General features: G+C 41.5%; 1 protein-coding gene across 1 annotated transcript in view; it reads left to right on the top strand.

Moving 5' to 3' along the window:
• ARV1 (ARV1 homolog, fatty acid homeostasis modulator) overlaps positions 1 to 12,171 on the top strand; it is a 23,318-nt gene extending 11,147 nt beyond the window's left edge. The window contains exons 2-5 of the mRNA XM_024203837.3: positions 4,253 to 4,372; positions 8,192 to 8,345; positions 10,427 to 10,651; positions 11,272 to 12,171. Of these exons, the coding sequence (XP_024059605.1) occupies positions 4,253 to 4,372; positions 8,192 to 8,345; positions 10,427 to 10,651; positions 11,272 to 11,378 (606 nt within the window). The 3' untranslated portion in view covers positions 11,379 to 12,171. The remainder of the gene's footprint in view (positions 1 to 4,252; positions 4,373 to 8,191; positions 8,346 to 10,426; positions 10,652 to 11,271) is intronic.
• The last annotated feature ends 2,519 nt before the right edge of the window (positions 12,172 to 14,690 follow it).

Genomic DNA, 14,690 nt, shown 5'->3' on the forward strand with positions numbered 1-14,690 from the left:
TATGTAAGGCCCCCTGGTGGTTATATAAGATGAGGCCTTATGTAAGGAACAATTGAACCAATCGGTGTGGGGCTGTACATGTGATAAACACATGATTCTCCTTCTTGTCCAATCGGTAGATGTGTGATTATAGCCTAATTGTGTTATGTAATGTTGAGAAAGACTATAAAAGAAAGCTTGTAATAAACAGAGTTTGAGTTCAGCTTGCAACCACATTGGTTGTGTGCTTTATCCGCTCCCCACACAGCATGTTCAAGAAAAGGAAGTTTTATCAAACCCTGACATGCTTCCTTAAGGCAACTACCTTGTTTCCAGTCCCAAAAGGCTATACAGCACAACCTTGGAATTTCATTCTGGTCCTTAAAAGAATTGACTTGAATTCCTATGGCAGGTGTCATTATACTTTCTATCCATTAAAGCAGGTTTTCTAATAATTATTATCTCTAATCAAATGAGCTTTTGAAGTTGGGAGCCTTCTTGGATGAGACCCACTATTGTATTGTTGTTCAGATAGGTAGTCCTCACAACTGTCATAACATTTAGTCACAAAGTAAATTCAAGAAATAGTATTCCTTCCGTCAAGCATCATAGTTTACGCTGTAAGAGCACAGTCTGAGGACAAGGAAGTCATGTCTCCACTAATGAGATCTATTAGATGGCCATGTGGACATCCATACATAAATTCACCAAATTCTACATATTGGTTATCAATTGCCATTTTTCAGTAGAAGTCTTCTCCATGCCTCAGTGCCCCTGGGAAGATAGAGGGTATATGATTTCCTTTATCTTGGGTGTCCATAGTTAAAGGGTGATCCAGCTTCCCATCCTGGAGACACACTGCAAAGAAAGTGAAGGGAAGTTATCAAGGTTTGACAATGCCCAAAAATTGAGAGAAAATTTCAGTTTTTGTAAACAAACCTCATTGATAGAAGGAAGGAAAGAGAAGGTAGGGAAACACCTAGCATTTAAAAGGAAGGCTTCAGTGGGGTAAAAATCCTAATCCTAGGTGACACCCCATAAGCAATTCAAGGCACTTTTATGTAATTCAACCAGTCTCTCCCTCAAACTTTACAATAAAACAGCTGGATTAATTGAGCAATATGCACACGATCTGCAGTTAGTGTTTATGCAGTTAAAATTTAATTGAAAAGCCCTTTTTTTTTAGCAGCAAGGAGGAGAGAAAAAGCAGGGATGAGGGCTAAGTATTCATGTGGTGGAGCTGGGGCAAAGAAGCTGTCAGGAGTCCAAAAGCAACACTGAAAATAAAATACGTGTTATCATTCTTATATACATAATTCAGCAGAATTATGTGGTAGTAGAAGTGTTTCCCTACTATTAGTCTGAGGGAGTTCATGCAAATCGGGCCACTGGCAGAATAAAGACAGAGGATTTAACTTCAATACAATCTAAGACTTAAATGGTCTAATTTAATAATAAGCAATTACCTTTTTCTCAATGCATCTTATTTCTGCAAGATGGCTGAGGAAGGATTATCAATTTACATACTTCAGCAGTTATTGCAGACTATTTAATTTGTCAAAACGCCCAGCCATGGTTTTGTGATGAGACAAACTTTCGTTCCTACTAATCCTCTTTCTGTTGTGTTCTATGTATAGCATGTGTTGGTGGTGACTAGACTAGAACTCCTATTCATGATGCTACATAGGCTGTTTCATATGTTTTGTGTGTATATGGTTTCCAGAAGCTGCAAAGTAGAAAACCCACAGTTGTCATCAAAATTGCTATTTATATGTGCGTGTTCACAGCAGCCTCCTCACAGGAATCCCTGTTGGGATTTCTTTGTTCCTAGTCTGGGTAGAGTGGGATGGTCTGGTATTTCTAAACTGCATGCAAATCATTCACTAATAGCATGCTGCCTGTATCCTTGACACAGGCATTTGCTTAGTTGACCTTCTTCAGTGTAGTCTTTCTGCATGTCCCCTTACTTTGGCTCTGTCATCCTTTTCTTCTTTGTTGGCTCCAAATAGGGAAGTCTCTCCTAGAGTTGCACTCATGCATCCATGCTTTAAAGTTTTGTGCTTTTAATGTGAACATGGGGGCACCTTGCATCTGTCTCCATCAAGCACCTACGCTATTCCCTTGTGCTCAAAGCTGAGTTCATTTTGCTTCTGACTGTCCAGAATTTCTGTCAGCACAACGCCAAACAGTTCTTTACAAGTTTCTTGTGCTACACCAGCCTGAAACCTGTGTAAATTACTGCCTTTTCAGAATGTTCTTTCATGATTCTTCTTGAGGGGAAAAAAAAAATGAAGTGAGACATTGCCTTTAATTAGAGCTGTAATCTGTTCCATGGTAGATTTCACACACTATTAAATGGTCGTTACATTCGTCAATTAATTGTATCCTTTCTTCCATCTCTCTGACTTTAATTTCAAGGCTATCAAACTGCTGGTTAATTAAGTCAATTTTTGAATCCATTACCTCTACCTCTAACTCTGTCCTGCTACATAATCCCATATAACATTTTCTTCTCTGATCCAAAATGTGGTTCCCTTAGAACCTGGCCAAAATATACTGGCTTCGGGGGGGCACCATACCTCTAGCACAGAGGTGGGCAAACTATGGCCCATGGGCCACATCCAGCCCCCCGGCCCCTCCCCTGCTGTTCCCCCTCCCCTGCAGCCTCAGTGCGCCGCACCGCCGGTGCAATGCTCTCGGTGGCCAGGCAGCACAGCTGAAGAGCCGCGCCTTGTAGCGCCGCCAGCCACCGATGCTCTAGCCAGCGCGGTAAGGAGGCAGGGAGCAGGTGGTGCTGGATAGAGGGCAGGAGAATTCGGGGTGGTGATCAAGGGTGGGGGTGTGGATAGGGGTCAGGGCGGTCAGAGGGCGGGGAACGGGGGAGTTGAATGGGTGCAGGGATCCCAGGGGGGCAGTCAGGAATGAGAGGAGGGATTGGTTGGGGTGGCAGGGGGCAGTCAGGGGTGGGGGTTCCGGGGGCGGTCAGGGGACAGGGAGTGGGGGGGGGATAGGGGGTAGGGGTCGGGCCATGCCTGCCTGTTTGGGGAGGCACAGCCCTCCATAACCAGCCCTCCATACAATTTCCGAAACCCGATGCAGCCCTCAGGCCAAAAAGTTTGCCCACTCCTGCTCTAGCACAAAGCCTTGTGACTCAGTGCTCCTGATGGTGGCTTCATTACTGATGATGTCAAATTTCTGGTAAATTTCATTAACTGTTTTTGGATTCTTAAACTCTCCAACAATAACAGGATCAAAAATGGAGGTTCCCGGCCAATGGGAGCTGCGGAGCCAGCGCTCAGGGCGGGGCAGAGGTGGAGGCAGCGTGCAGAGCTGCCTGCCACGCCTCTGCCTAGGGGCTGCAGGGACTGGCTGCCGCTTGCAGGGAGCCACCTGAGGTGAGCGCCCCCGGGATACAGCACCCTGCACCCCCTCCCATGCCCCAACTCTCTGCCCCGCACCCACACACCCCGCACCCAAACTCCTCCCAGAGCCCATGCCCCGCACCCTAGCCCTGCATCCCTCCTCCCCCCACACACTCCGAACCCCTCGTGGCCGTTCCTCCGCCTAGGAGAAGCATGGACATGTCGCCGCTTCCGGGGAGCCTACCGGTCCCACGCCAACTGGACTATAAACCAGACTTTCTATGAAGATTAGAAATGCTGGTTTTATAGAGCTTTCTGGTTGGTACAGGGCCAGATAACACAGCATTTACTGTATTGTGAAAGGGCTGCACAGCAAGGAAAAGGGTTCTTTTCCCCAACATTGTCTCTTAGCTTTCTACTCTGAACTATCTTTCTTTATGTTACAGAAATTATTGCAATATAAGGTTAGGTTTTTTTAAAAATGAAAATATAAATCAGCCATGCTCAAATAACAAGCCTTAGCAGGCTGCTGGTGAATTCCTTAGATGTTTGAAGGCACTCAGTTGTGTCTGACTGAGATGTCACAAAATACCATGTAGCATACCCAGGTGTAATTTATTGTTCTATATAAATCAGAACTTGATTTTAGAACATATAAAAATAGCTGATATCTTTTATTTTGTTGGGGTGGGGAAACCAACTGAAAGCTTGAATGCCAGGATAAAAAAATGGAGCTAACTTTTTGTCCTGAATTAAAATCCATTGCAAATAGGGGCTTCACCACAGAAATCCTGACATAACTTAAAGAAATACTTTGATGCCTCTATAGTGTTGCTGTAAACAAATAAGAACAGCAGGTTTTTAAATAAACTCATGCTTGTTCTTACTTCTTGTTACTTTGTTAATTTCAGAAATCCTGCCAGAAACCTGTGGACAAGTACATTGAGTATGATCCTGTTATCATCTTGATTAATGCCATCTTATGCAAAACACAGGCTTACAGGCATATTCTTTTCAATACACAGTTAAATGTAAGTTGTTGGGTTTTTTCTCCCTTTGGCTTTGTACAAGATGTATGAGACTCTGATGACAAGTGAATAAGAATCACAGTGAAAACAAGATTTAGTAGCTGCCCTAAGAGTTTTTTTTCTTTCTCCTGTTCCTCCACAAGTCCTAAAAAGTTTAACTACTATTTTGTTCTCTGCCCAAATTAAGGGTCTAATGCTATAAACAAAGCATGTGGAATACCAAACTCTGTAGCTGCTGCTGGGAGAGCTACCGTCCAGGTAGAGTTAGCAAACACAGCTGTCCTATTAAAGATATTGCTTACAAGAGTTAAAAACTTATTTTTGTCAGAAGAGTGAGCACATGTGATTTGGAATATACACAAGGAGCAGAGCTGTTGAACAAGAAGGGGCCATATTTCAGTAGTCATTTTCTGACCAGAGCCATTGGAAGAGGTCTGCTTCTGCTGCAAATTGCTTATTACAATCACCACTAGAAATGCATCTCTTTAAATTCAGCAGTAATATAAGGTACAATACTAACATATTACTATACTAGAAAAGACTAGTATTACCCTTTTACAGGCTTCCTCTACTGTAGTAAAACCAGTTACAAAAATTATTATGGCAAAAGATGATGATGGTTGCATGTTAGGAATCGCTGATGCATAAGTTCCCACGGTGAAATGCCGTAGAAAGAGCTAAAGCTGCCATGCAATGACAGGATCCAGAGAGCTGTTGAGAGTATTGTGTGGGTTAAAGCACTTCCATGTGTCTGTCAGTTGAAATTCTGAAGTTCCTATGTGCATGTCTACGCAGTGCAACAATGCATACAGGAGGGGTGTGAATTCTAAAGTGCACTCAAGTGTTGCACGCTAACTGGCCAATGTAAACCCTGCTGGTGCGCACAAAAAGTTCCCGCTAAAACTCTTAATGCACACCAGCAGGGTTTACATAAGCCATTTAATGCACAACACTTTGGTGCACTTTAGAATTCATATCTTTCTAGTGTGCATTATTGCACCGTGTAGACAAGCCATTTGTGCTGCAGAGCAGCTGCACAAAAGGAAAGTTAGTCACTCAGGGTCATCTTTTTAGGCCATGTGATCTTGGTGAGCAATTGTGGACTAGTGATTTCCCAGGTGAGAAGTGCAGGAGCTGAAGGGTGAAAAGGAGCATAGAGTTTAAGCAATAAGACTTGAGGGGGCAAAATACCTGCTTCTGGAGACAGGATAGAGACGTCTTACTTGAGGCTTCTGAAAGGGTTTATCTATATTCAGAAATTGCACCAATGTAACTGAAATTGGTTTAGTTAACATAAGAATGGCCCTACTGGGTCAGACCAAAGGTCCATTCAGCCCAGTATCCTGTCTGCCGACAGTGGCCCATGCCAGGTGCCCCAGAGGGAATGAACAGAACAGGTAATCATCAAGTGATCCATCCCATGGCGCTCACTCCCAACTTCTGGCAAACAGAGGCTAGGGAAACCATTCCCGCCCATCCTGGCTAATAGCCATTGATGGACCTATCCTCCATGAATTTATCTAGTTCTTTTTTGAATCCTGTTATGGTCTTGGCCTTCACAACATCCTCTGGCACGGAGTTCCACAGGTTGACTGTGCGTTGTGTGAAGAAATACTTTTGTTTTAAACCTGCTGCCTATTCATTTTCATTTGGTGACCCCTAGTTCTTCTGTTATGAAAAGTAGCAAACAACACTTCCTTATCTACTTTCTCTACACCAGTCATGATTTTATAGACCTCTTGTGTGGACTCTTATATGGCTTAAACCTGACTTGTAGCAGTTTTGCTTGCACCTGTAAAATTATATAACCAGTTTTAAACTGATATAAGAGAATACACACAAAAGTTGCACCAGTTTATCACACCTTTAGTTACGCTGGCACAGCTTTGTGTGCAGACTAGGCCTAAGAGGGATTTGTCTGTGAATACTTCTGCCCAAGAAAGCAGGACTCACGTATATCTTGTAAATAAACTAACCACACTAAGAAAATATCTGACTCTTAGCTCACTGATTTCGGCTCTGAATGGGAAACAGACTTATAAGGCCCCAAATTCCGATACTGCTCAGCAAAAGGTCCATGCAGCATGGGGAGGTAGCAGGGTGTCCGACTGAGCTCTTCTCCCTGCCCCCCATGGGGCTGCTTTGCCTTTCCTGCTGCTGGAATCCCAGCGCTGCTGCCTGCTTTGCAGACCATCCACCGAGGTGAGTGGGGGCGGGGGGAGATGTGGAAGCAGAGGCAATGCATGGGATTCCAGCAGCAGGAAAGGCAAATCAGCCCAATGTAGGGAGGAGGAGGAGGAGCTCAGCCAGCCGCCCTGCTGCTTCCTCCCTCCCTGTGCTGCAGCCATAGGGGGTGCTTTCCTTGTTTCTGGGCATCCTGAGAAATTGGGGGGGGGGTGCCCCCCCTGCACCTTTCATCTGTTCCCCCTGCTTCCCCCCCGCTATCCACAGCTAAGTGTCGCCTCTGCGTGTGGGCTGGAGCTGGAGCCATGCAGAGCTATGCTTTGTGCTCCCAGCGGTCCCCAGAGCCCAATGCCCCACCACTGTGCCCACCGCCCCACGCAGGCCTCGTGCTCCCTGCCCCCAAGCAGTCTCTGGAGCCCACCCTCCGGCCTCATGTCCCCCCTCCCTGGAGCCCACCCAGGCCTTGTGCCCCCCAGCCCTCAGAAGTCACTGGAGCCCACCCACCCCGGTCTCATGCCCCCTGCCCCCGAGCAATTCCCGGAGCCCCCCACACTGGCCTCATGTCTTCCCTACCCCCTGTCCTTCGGTGCCAGTCCCTGGAGCCCTTTCTAGCCCCTGCCCCAACTGGCTTCTTTCCCTCCCCAGTCCACCTCCAGTTACCCGCTTCTGCCACATCCCGGCCTCCCCCTATCTCCCCAGGGCTACTATCTGGAGTCTCCTTGGTCCCTCCCATGACCCAGAGCCTGCTTCCTGCCCCTCTGTTACCCAATCCCCAAAGGAGCTTCACACCACTAGTAGGATCATAGTCCAATAGCTTCACCTCCTGGCTCCAAGCTCAAAAAGTATTCACACCCTGCTTGGCTGCCCAGATCCCAGCCCATACCCATTCCTCTCCCTCCCTCCCACTCCATTTCTGCTACTTGGCTCAACTGGGGGCACGGAGAAACGTTTTTTGGGGGGCTGAGCAGCAATGCCAGGTGGCTCAGGCCAGCCCCGTGCATCCTGTTTTCAGTTTAGGGAAATAAGATCACTTAACTGCGGGCAGGGAGCTGGCAGGCAAGTGAGGAGCTCGGGGTGGTTGGGGGGTGGAATTGGATGGAGGTCTGGATCTTGACTATACTTTGACCAAGAAATTTGGAACTTGACAAAAAATAGATAGTCACATCCCTGATTGAGTTTTCCTATTGCTAGTGATGGAAGATCACGTTATAAACCAGGCACATTAGATATGGATACACATTTATTTTGGACACACACACCCTGTGCCATTTTTTTTACAATCACATTTTTCTGGTGATACTTTAAGCTCTGTTTGAGACACTGAATTATGCTTGCATTGAGCCCCTTTTCTTCCCCTCCACATCCAAACACACTCACATACCACAACTTTATGCTTTCTTCTGCCCCAAGCTGCTCATATGACTTGTCAAGCCCAAACTCTCCGATTGGGCTAATATGTTAAAGCAGCTAATTGTTATTAAAAAGTGTGCTAATCTAGTAGAACTGAACAACGGTCATTTGTTTCTATTCCTGAGCAAAAGTAATAAAGCTACCTCACTTGTGTGCCTAGAGATGCTAAGAGATTACCTTGAATTAAAAATACTTAATACTGATGCTTTCAACATTCTTTCATATCAGATTCATGGGAAGCTTTGCATATTTTGTTTGCTTTGTGAAGCTTATCTCAGGTGGCTGCAGCTACAGGATTCAAGCCAAAACACAGACCCTGATGACTTAATCAGATATGCCAAAGAATGGGATTTTTATAGAATGTTTGGAATTGCTTCTTTAGGTGAGAACTATGATTATTTCATATCATTATCAAATGATCTTGTATATTAAATCTTAAAGATGAATACATTGAAGAATTTGCTAGTACAGAATGCATGTCATATTCCACCCCAGAGGTGGCTGAGTGATCTCTCTGATTGATAGATTAGATTTATATATAGACAGTCGAAAACATTTCTGTGGTCCTTCAGGGAAAAATAGCACAACATAAATTACTTCATTTATTCATATTCTGTTTCCTGCCTTCCTTTAATGCCACTGTATATGGCAATCACCTGATTGCAGTGCAGTCGGGGGTGATCAGCATTCAATATCAGTGCCAGACGATGACAGTATTTCAGAATACTAGGTCTGAATAGGCATCCATTTACACTGTGGGGGGAGGGATAGCTCAGTGGTTTGAGCATTGGCCTGCTAAACCCAGGGTTGTGAGTTCAATCCTTGAGGGGGCCACTTAGGGATCTGGGGCAAAATCAGTACTTGGTCCTGCTAGTGAAGGCAGGGAGCTGGACTTGATGACCTTTCAAGGTCCCTTCCAGTTCTAGGAGATAGGATATCTCCATTAATTTATTTATTTATTTAATTTATAAGGGGTAATGGACAGCTATGCCTTATTCTAGGATATTAGCAGCATGCTGCATTTTATGTAAGATTTAATTGATTCAAATATCAGTTAACGAACATGTTCTGCCATGTGCTTTGTGTCTTATTTTAGGTTGCCCACCATAACATTTTAATGCCAGTTGCCTTTCCACATGTTGAAGCCAGATCAGTCCAAAATATACTGCTTCTAAATATAGCCTGTTTAATGCATCCTATTAGTAGATGAAGATTCTCGTTTGTCCTATTCTAAAAATGTTAGGAAACTTTGGGAAATGTTGTATGGATTCTCTATAGCTAGTTTGTTTTACATGCCATTGAGAAAGAAAAGAGAACTAAAACCACGTCTCCTTACTGGCCAAATGTTATTTTAATTCTTTTACTGTAGAGGCATTTAGCAACTGGAAACATAAATTCCTTACATATTGATTCACTGCAAAGCTTATTCCTAGAGTTGAGGTGATATTGACGATGATGCTTATAAAAATAAACAGTAACCAGGAAAAAACATGTTGACTTCTGAACCTTAAACAAATAATTTTTTAAAAACATTTGCCAGAATGAACAATGACAAACCTGGTAGGTAGGGAAGAGTTGTTGTTTCCAAGCTTCTAAAAGTGCATTTGAAACAACAGAAGGGGAAAAAATAAAAATTTAACTTTTTTTTTTAAAGTATATTTAAATCCTTGTGGTACTGCTGTCTAATTCAGACACATGTAATAGAACCATAAACTTCAGAGTTGAGAGAATCCTTAGTTTTTGGTAGCATAGCTACACCCCTAGACTGAAGTTACTAACTGTAATTCATTACCTGTGCACATCCTCAGCAAAAGTGCTACTGTAGATGAGGATTGGTGTTTATATTCCTGTATCTAACCTTGCTCTGAGCAGGTTTTTATTAAAGGGTGGTAAAAGTGCCTCTGAGCTCGGTCTTCGCTAGCACTTCCTCCAATGCTACCATTGCTGGAGCAGCACTGATGGTGAATGAATCCAAATGCTACTAGTGTAAGGAAGGCCTAGTAGTTCAGTAACACTTTGAGCCTTTGTGTTCTTCCCTGAGCCAAAAGATTCTTTGTTGCTAACCTTTCAGGGAATATACGTAATGTTGACATTGGCTAACCGGGTAAAGACTAGGCGAAAAGACAGACTGTATTTAGGAAGGAAAAGTAGAAATAGAGGAAAGTTTGCACATTAATTTTCCAGTGATGTGTGCAGTCATATAGATAGAAGTGACTGAATCCTTTTGATGGAGATTGGACTGATTTGGGTTATTGGTAGAATGAGTCATGCTTGGCTAGGTTAATAAAGATATACGGTGGGTGTGGAGGCAATGAGAGACTGTTTTGTTCATAACTGATTATAAAATTTTCTTTAAATAGTCAGAAGCTCAATTGTATTTGGCACTTGTCATTTCACTAAGATTAATCAAGAAAGGTTTTGATTTGGTGTGTCATGCTGTTTTTCCTCCCATTTTCCACTCAGAACAAACTGCATTTTTGGTTGGCATCTTTACTGCCCTTTGGCTAGCAAGACCTGAGAGCCTGAAAACAAAGTCAGACTTCATCTTTCTTCTGAAAGCCCTGCTGTTGTCTAGCTATGGAAAACTTCTGCTGATTCCAGCTGTTATTTGGGAACACGATTATACTCCTTTGTGCCTCAAACTCATAAAAGTATTTGTCCTGACATCAAACTCTCAAGCAATTAGAGGTACTTTTCTGCTTCTGTTTTATTAGTATAATATCTGTTAAATGTAAGAGATACTGTTGCTATTACGTAAGTTACCACTACACATTGTTCTACTTACATTTTCAGTGATTTAAAAAACCAATCTGTTTCATATCTGAAGTATTGTTGAAATAGGGGTGGTTGGTTTGTTTGTTTTTTAGCCTAAAATTTTAACACTGGACCTTTCATCAAAAGTGAATGAAGCAGAAAATGTGTGTGGAAAACTTAAATTTATCTCACAATAATTATCTCTGTAGGTGCAAATCAGTTACAAATTGAGGCAACTCAATGTGGGTCACTCAGACATAGAAGGAAAGTAGAATTCATGATTTATGTAACATATATTTAGTTTGATTGTCATCATTTTTACTGAAGTTGAAAATTGTATGTTAGCTTTTAAGGAGGCATTTTTTTCCCAGGTGTGCATAGAATCTTAAAGCAGATCTTTTCTGTGTGACCTGCTTAAATATACATATTGATCTAAAGCCTCACACAAACTTTCCATTGACTTCAGAGAGGTTTTGACCAAACTGTTTTAAACCTCTCCCATAGTAATACAATTATTGGACACACTGAGCATTTTGTTCTGTTTTCTTTTGCAGTTACCTTGAATTTAAGCCAAAAGCTCACTTTGTTGGCCATCTTGAGTGGATTAATGTTGGAAAATGGTATAGTCTACTTGTTCCAGAGAATGGGATGGAATGTTTGAAAAGGCAGCCCAATGTTCATTTTCTAAATCTTGGATTACAGTGAAAATCTAAAGAAAAACCAACATGGTACATTCTCAAAGAATTATCCTCCTACAGCAAGCCTCAAATAGTTTTCTGAACAAAAAAACTTTCCATGATGATTGACTGTAAACCGTTATGATTTAAAATGAAAAACTCCAGTAGTCTGGCTACTGTGTGTGTGTTATACCAGAAAACTTCAGTCTAAACTTGCTTACTTTCCCACCAAAAATATGAGTGTGCCACTATCCTAATAGCTTTCATAGATCCAGCTGTAACAGAAAAATGGAGGCTAAAAATTTCAGTACTACCACCAATCACTACTTCAGATGTTTTTTCAGAAGGAGTTGGATAAGATGTTTTCCTTAGGAGGGAAAAGGAGTAATTGAGAAAATTGAAATAGGAAAACAACCAGTACTTTCTCAGAGTCATGAACAGATAAAGAACTAAGTAGGGCCAGAATCGACTGTTCCGTAGTACAGTACACTTACAATGGACAGACTAAGCTTCATTCTCGGATGTTTGCGAAACAAGTCAAAACAATAAAAGAGTTATTTGTATTTTAATCTACAAAATGTAACATTTGTGACAGTGTTTTAAAGGACGTGTTCGAAGGGACAGCAACAACAAACCAAACTGTGTGGTAAAATGGATTTGAAGTGATCTAACACATAATACAGGTGAGATCCTAACTTGTTGTAAATCTGCCAGTTTATGCTGAATATCTGGCCTATGGCTTTAAGAAAAGATACTTTACAGTGCTTCAGAAACTACTTCTGGGGGGATTCTGCGCCAAAAAATCTGAAAAATTCTGAAAATTTTGTCAAAATAATACAATGTAATCACAACATTTTCAATTGTTTTGGTAAGTTATTTAAACTACAATACAGAAAAAATTCACTAACTATTCAGCATTTCCTAAACATATGAAAGTTAAGTTACAAACACTTGGTAACTAATACCCTGCATTCCAGTTATAATCCTGGATTTTCATTTAAATTACATTACAGAACACCAAACAGCCAAAAAAAAAAAAGTAGAATGTCATTTTAAATTGCTCAGACTTTCACATATGAAAGTCATACAGTTTTGCTAATCATTGTCCTGGACCTGGCTGGGTACTTTCGGAATTGCTTGGTTCTGATTGTCCTTACGTTTTATTGACTGCTTGGTAAATGTTTTATTTGCCCTCTAAGTCATTTTGTTTTGTTTTTTAATGGGGAAGTAAAATAAATCCTGAGCTGTAATCTAACCCCATTGTGCTACTTTAGCACAGGAAAAAAGTGAAAAAGCACATAGATTTTCCTAGCTGATTCCCATTTATAGGGCTTTACATCACTCTGGCAAGGTAGGAGCCTTAAAACTTTTACACGTTTTATGCTCCTGGGGGAGTTGACTGAGGCAGGCTGCTACATTTCTGCCTCGGAATGAGATCACTTAACTATCAACAGCAACATTAACAAAATGTGAGGTCTCTTTTTTTTTTTTTTTTTTTTTTTTTTTTTTTTTCAAAAGCTATTTTCTTTAAAAACAAACAATTTTCAGTAACATGGTACTAATACTTAATTGTGGTTTTTTTGATTTATAGACATGTTACTAGGCGTGCAGGCTGTTACATTTCTGCCTCGGGGCCAGAGCCTTCCTCATACATAATAAAAAGGCCTACCCCCTCCTTGCCCGGCGAGCCCCAGTAGCAAGAGAGAGGGATGAGGGAGTCTGAAGGGGTTACCTTATGAGGAATGATTATATGATTGTGTATATGGATATCATATGTGTCTCTAAATATTAAAAGGACAAACATTAAAGAAACCGGTATTATTTGAGTGGGCCAACATGGTATAAAGAGATTCCAAGAAACATTTCATAACATTGAGGGCAAGGTCTCCTAAACTGTGGAATGTGATACTGATAGCCCCATCCCTTGAGAATGTATTGTAATGAAGATGTCCTGATTAGCAGACTAAACACAAGGAAGTCAGCTAGGCCTTCCTTTCCTTTCTCATTGGTTAGTATTCTGTCAACCCATTAGCCAAGCTAGAGACATATATACTAAAATTTGTTAGCCTAGTCTTAATAGACTGTGGCTGGAACAGGGAATAAAATAACTAATCTCAATTGAAAAGTTATTTCCCAGCTTCTTTTCAAAAAAGAAAGCAATTGTCTGTCAAGAAAGCCGTATGTTTTTTGAGTACTTCATCTCTGCTCTCCCAACCAAGCAATGCTAGTGCCCACAGTGCCACCTGGAGTCCAAAATGAAAGGGACTTAGTTTTGCTTTCAAAACTGTCCAATAGGAAAGTGTATTTGGAAGTTGATGTATGCTTTTTTCCTTTTAAATTTCATTCCAGTTCTGTCAAAACTAAATATTTTGGCTTAACACTTTAAATTTTTTATGTAAACCTTTACAAATTCAATATTTTTTTTTAAATTAAAAGTTTTATTCTACTTTGTAGAAGTGTTAAAAATAAGTGATGATAATGCTCATGATAGAGTACATAAAATAACTGGTTTTGTGATTACTTGAAAAGTAAAGGCACATAATATTATACAGTCACCAATGAAACCTGTTTAATGCAAGTTACTTTGCAGTGGACATCTGTTTAAGATTACAAGATAGTGCAAACTCTGATTATCACAAGTAGTACCATTATGTTCAATGAAACTACACATGCTAGCTGTATGAGGCTGCTCCTTTGCAAGGGAGATCAATGGGAGTTTTGTCATTGAGTTAATTGGGAATAGGATCACGCCCCAGATATGGTAATGAGGATTTTGCAAGAAGGTCACTAATGTGACTTGTGTTTTTCTCTCATGCTTTTAAAGTGCTGCTTTTCTAGTGATATTGCATTTTTGGGGGTGGCTAGGAGGAGGAACAGAGAAGGGTAGCATTTTTCTAAAAAGTTCAAAAATGTGACCTGTTGGCTTACATTTCTAAAGCCCTAGCACATGTTTAGGTCCTATATAAAAAAGCAGCAAATTTGGGGAAAGGGTGCTATGATAGGGATAGACTCAATAAGGGTTTCATTGTTATTCATGAAAGGATGATGTTTGTTTTGGTTTTTTGGGTAAGATTTAGCTGAAATTCCTAAATCTAGATGACCCACAGAAACTTATCATACAGAGCTAGAACTCTGAAACCATTGTTAGCTAATAGGATTGTTGTGCATAAACTAGAGCAAGAGGCCTGGTTAATTGAGCAAAGGAATCGAAAACGAAATTCTGAATTCTCTTCCAGATCTGAGACTGATGTCTTCTGTGACCTTGGCCAAGTCATTTACTGCTGTCCCCCTGTCTG

This window comes from Terrapene carolina, unplaced genomic scaffold (genome assembly GCF_002925995.2).
Source record: "Terrapene carolina triunguis isolate 2854851 unplaced genomic scaffold, T_m_triunguis-2.0 Scaffold85, whole genome shotgun sequence".
Classification (NCBI taxonomy): domain Eukaryota; kingdom Metazoa; phylum Chordata; order Testudines; family Emydidae; genus Terrapene; species Terrapene triunguis.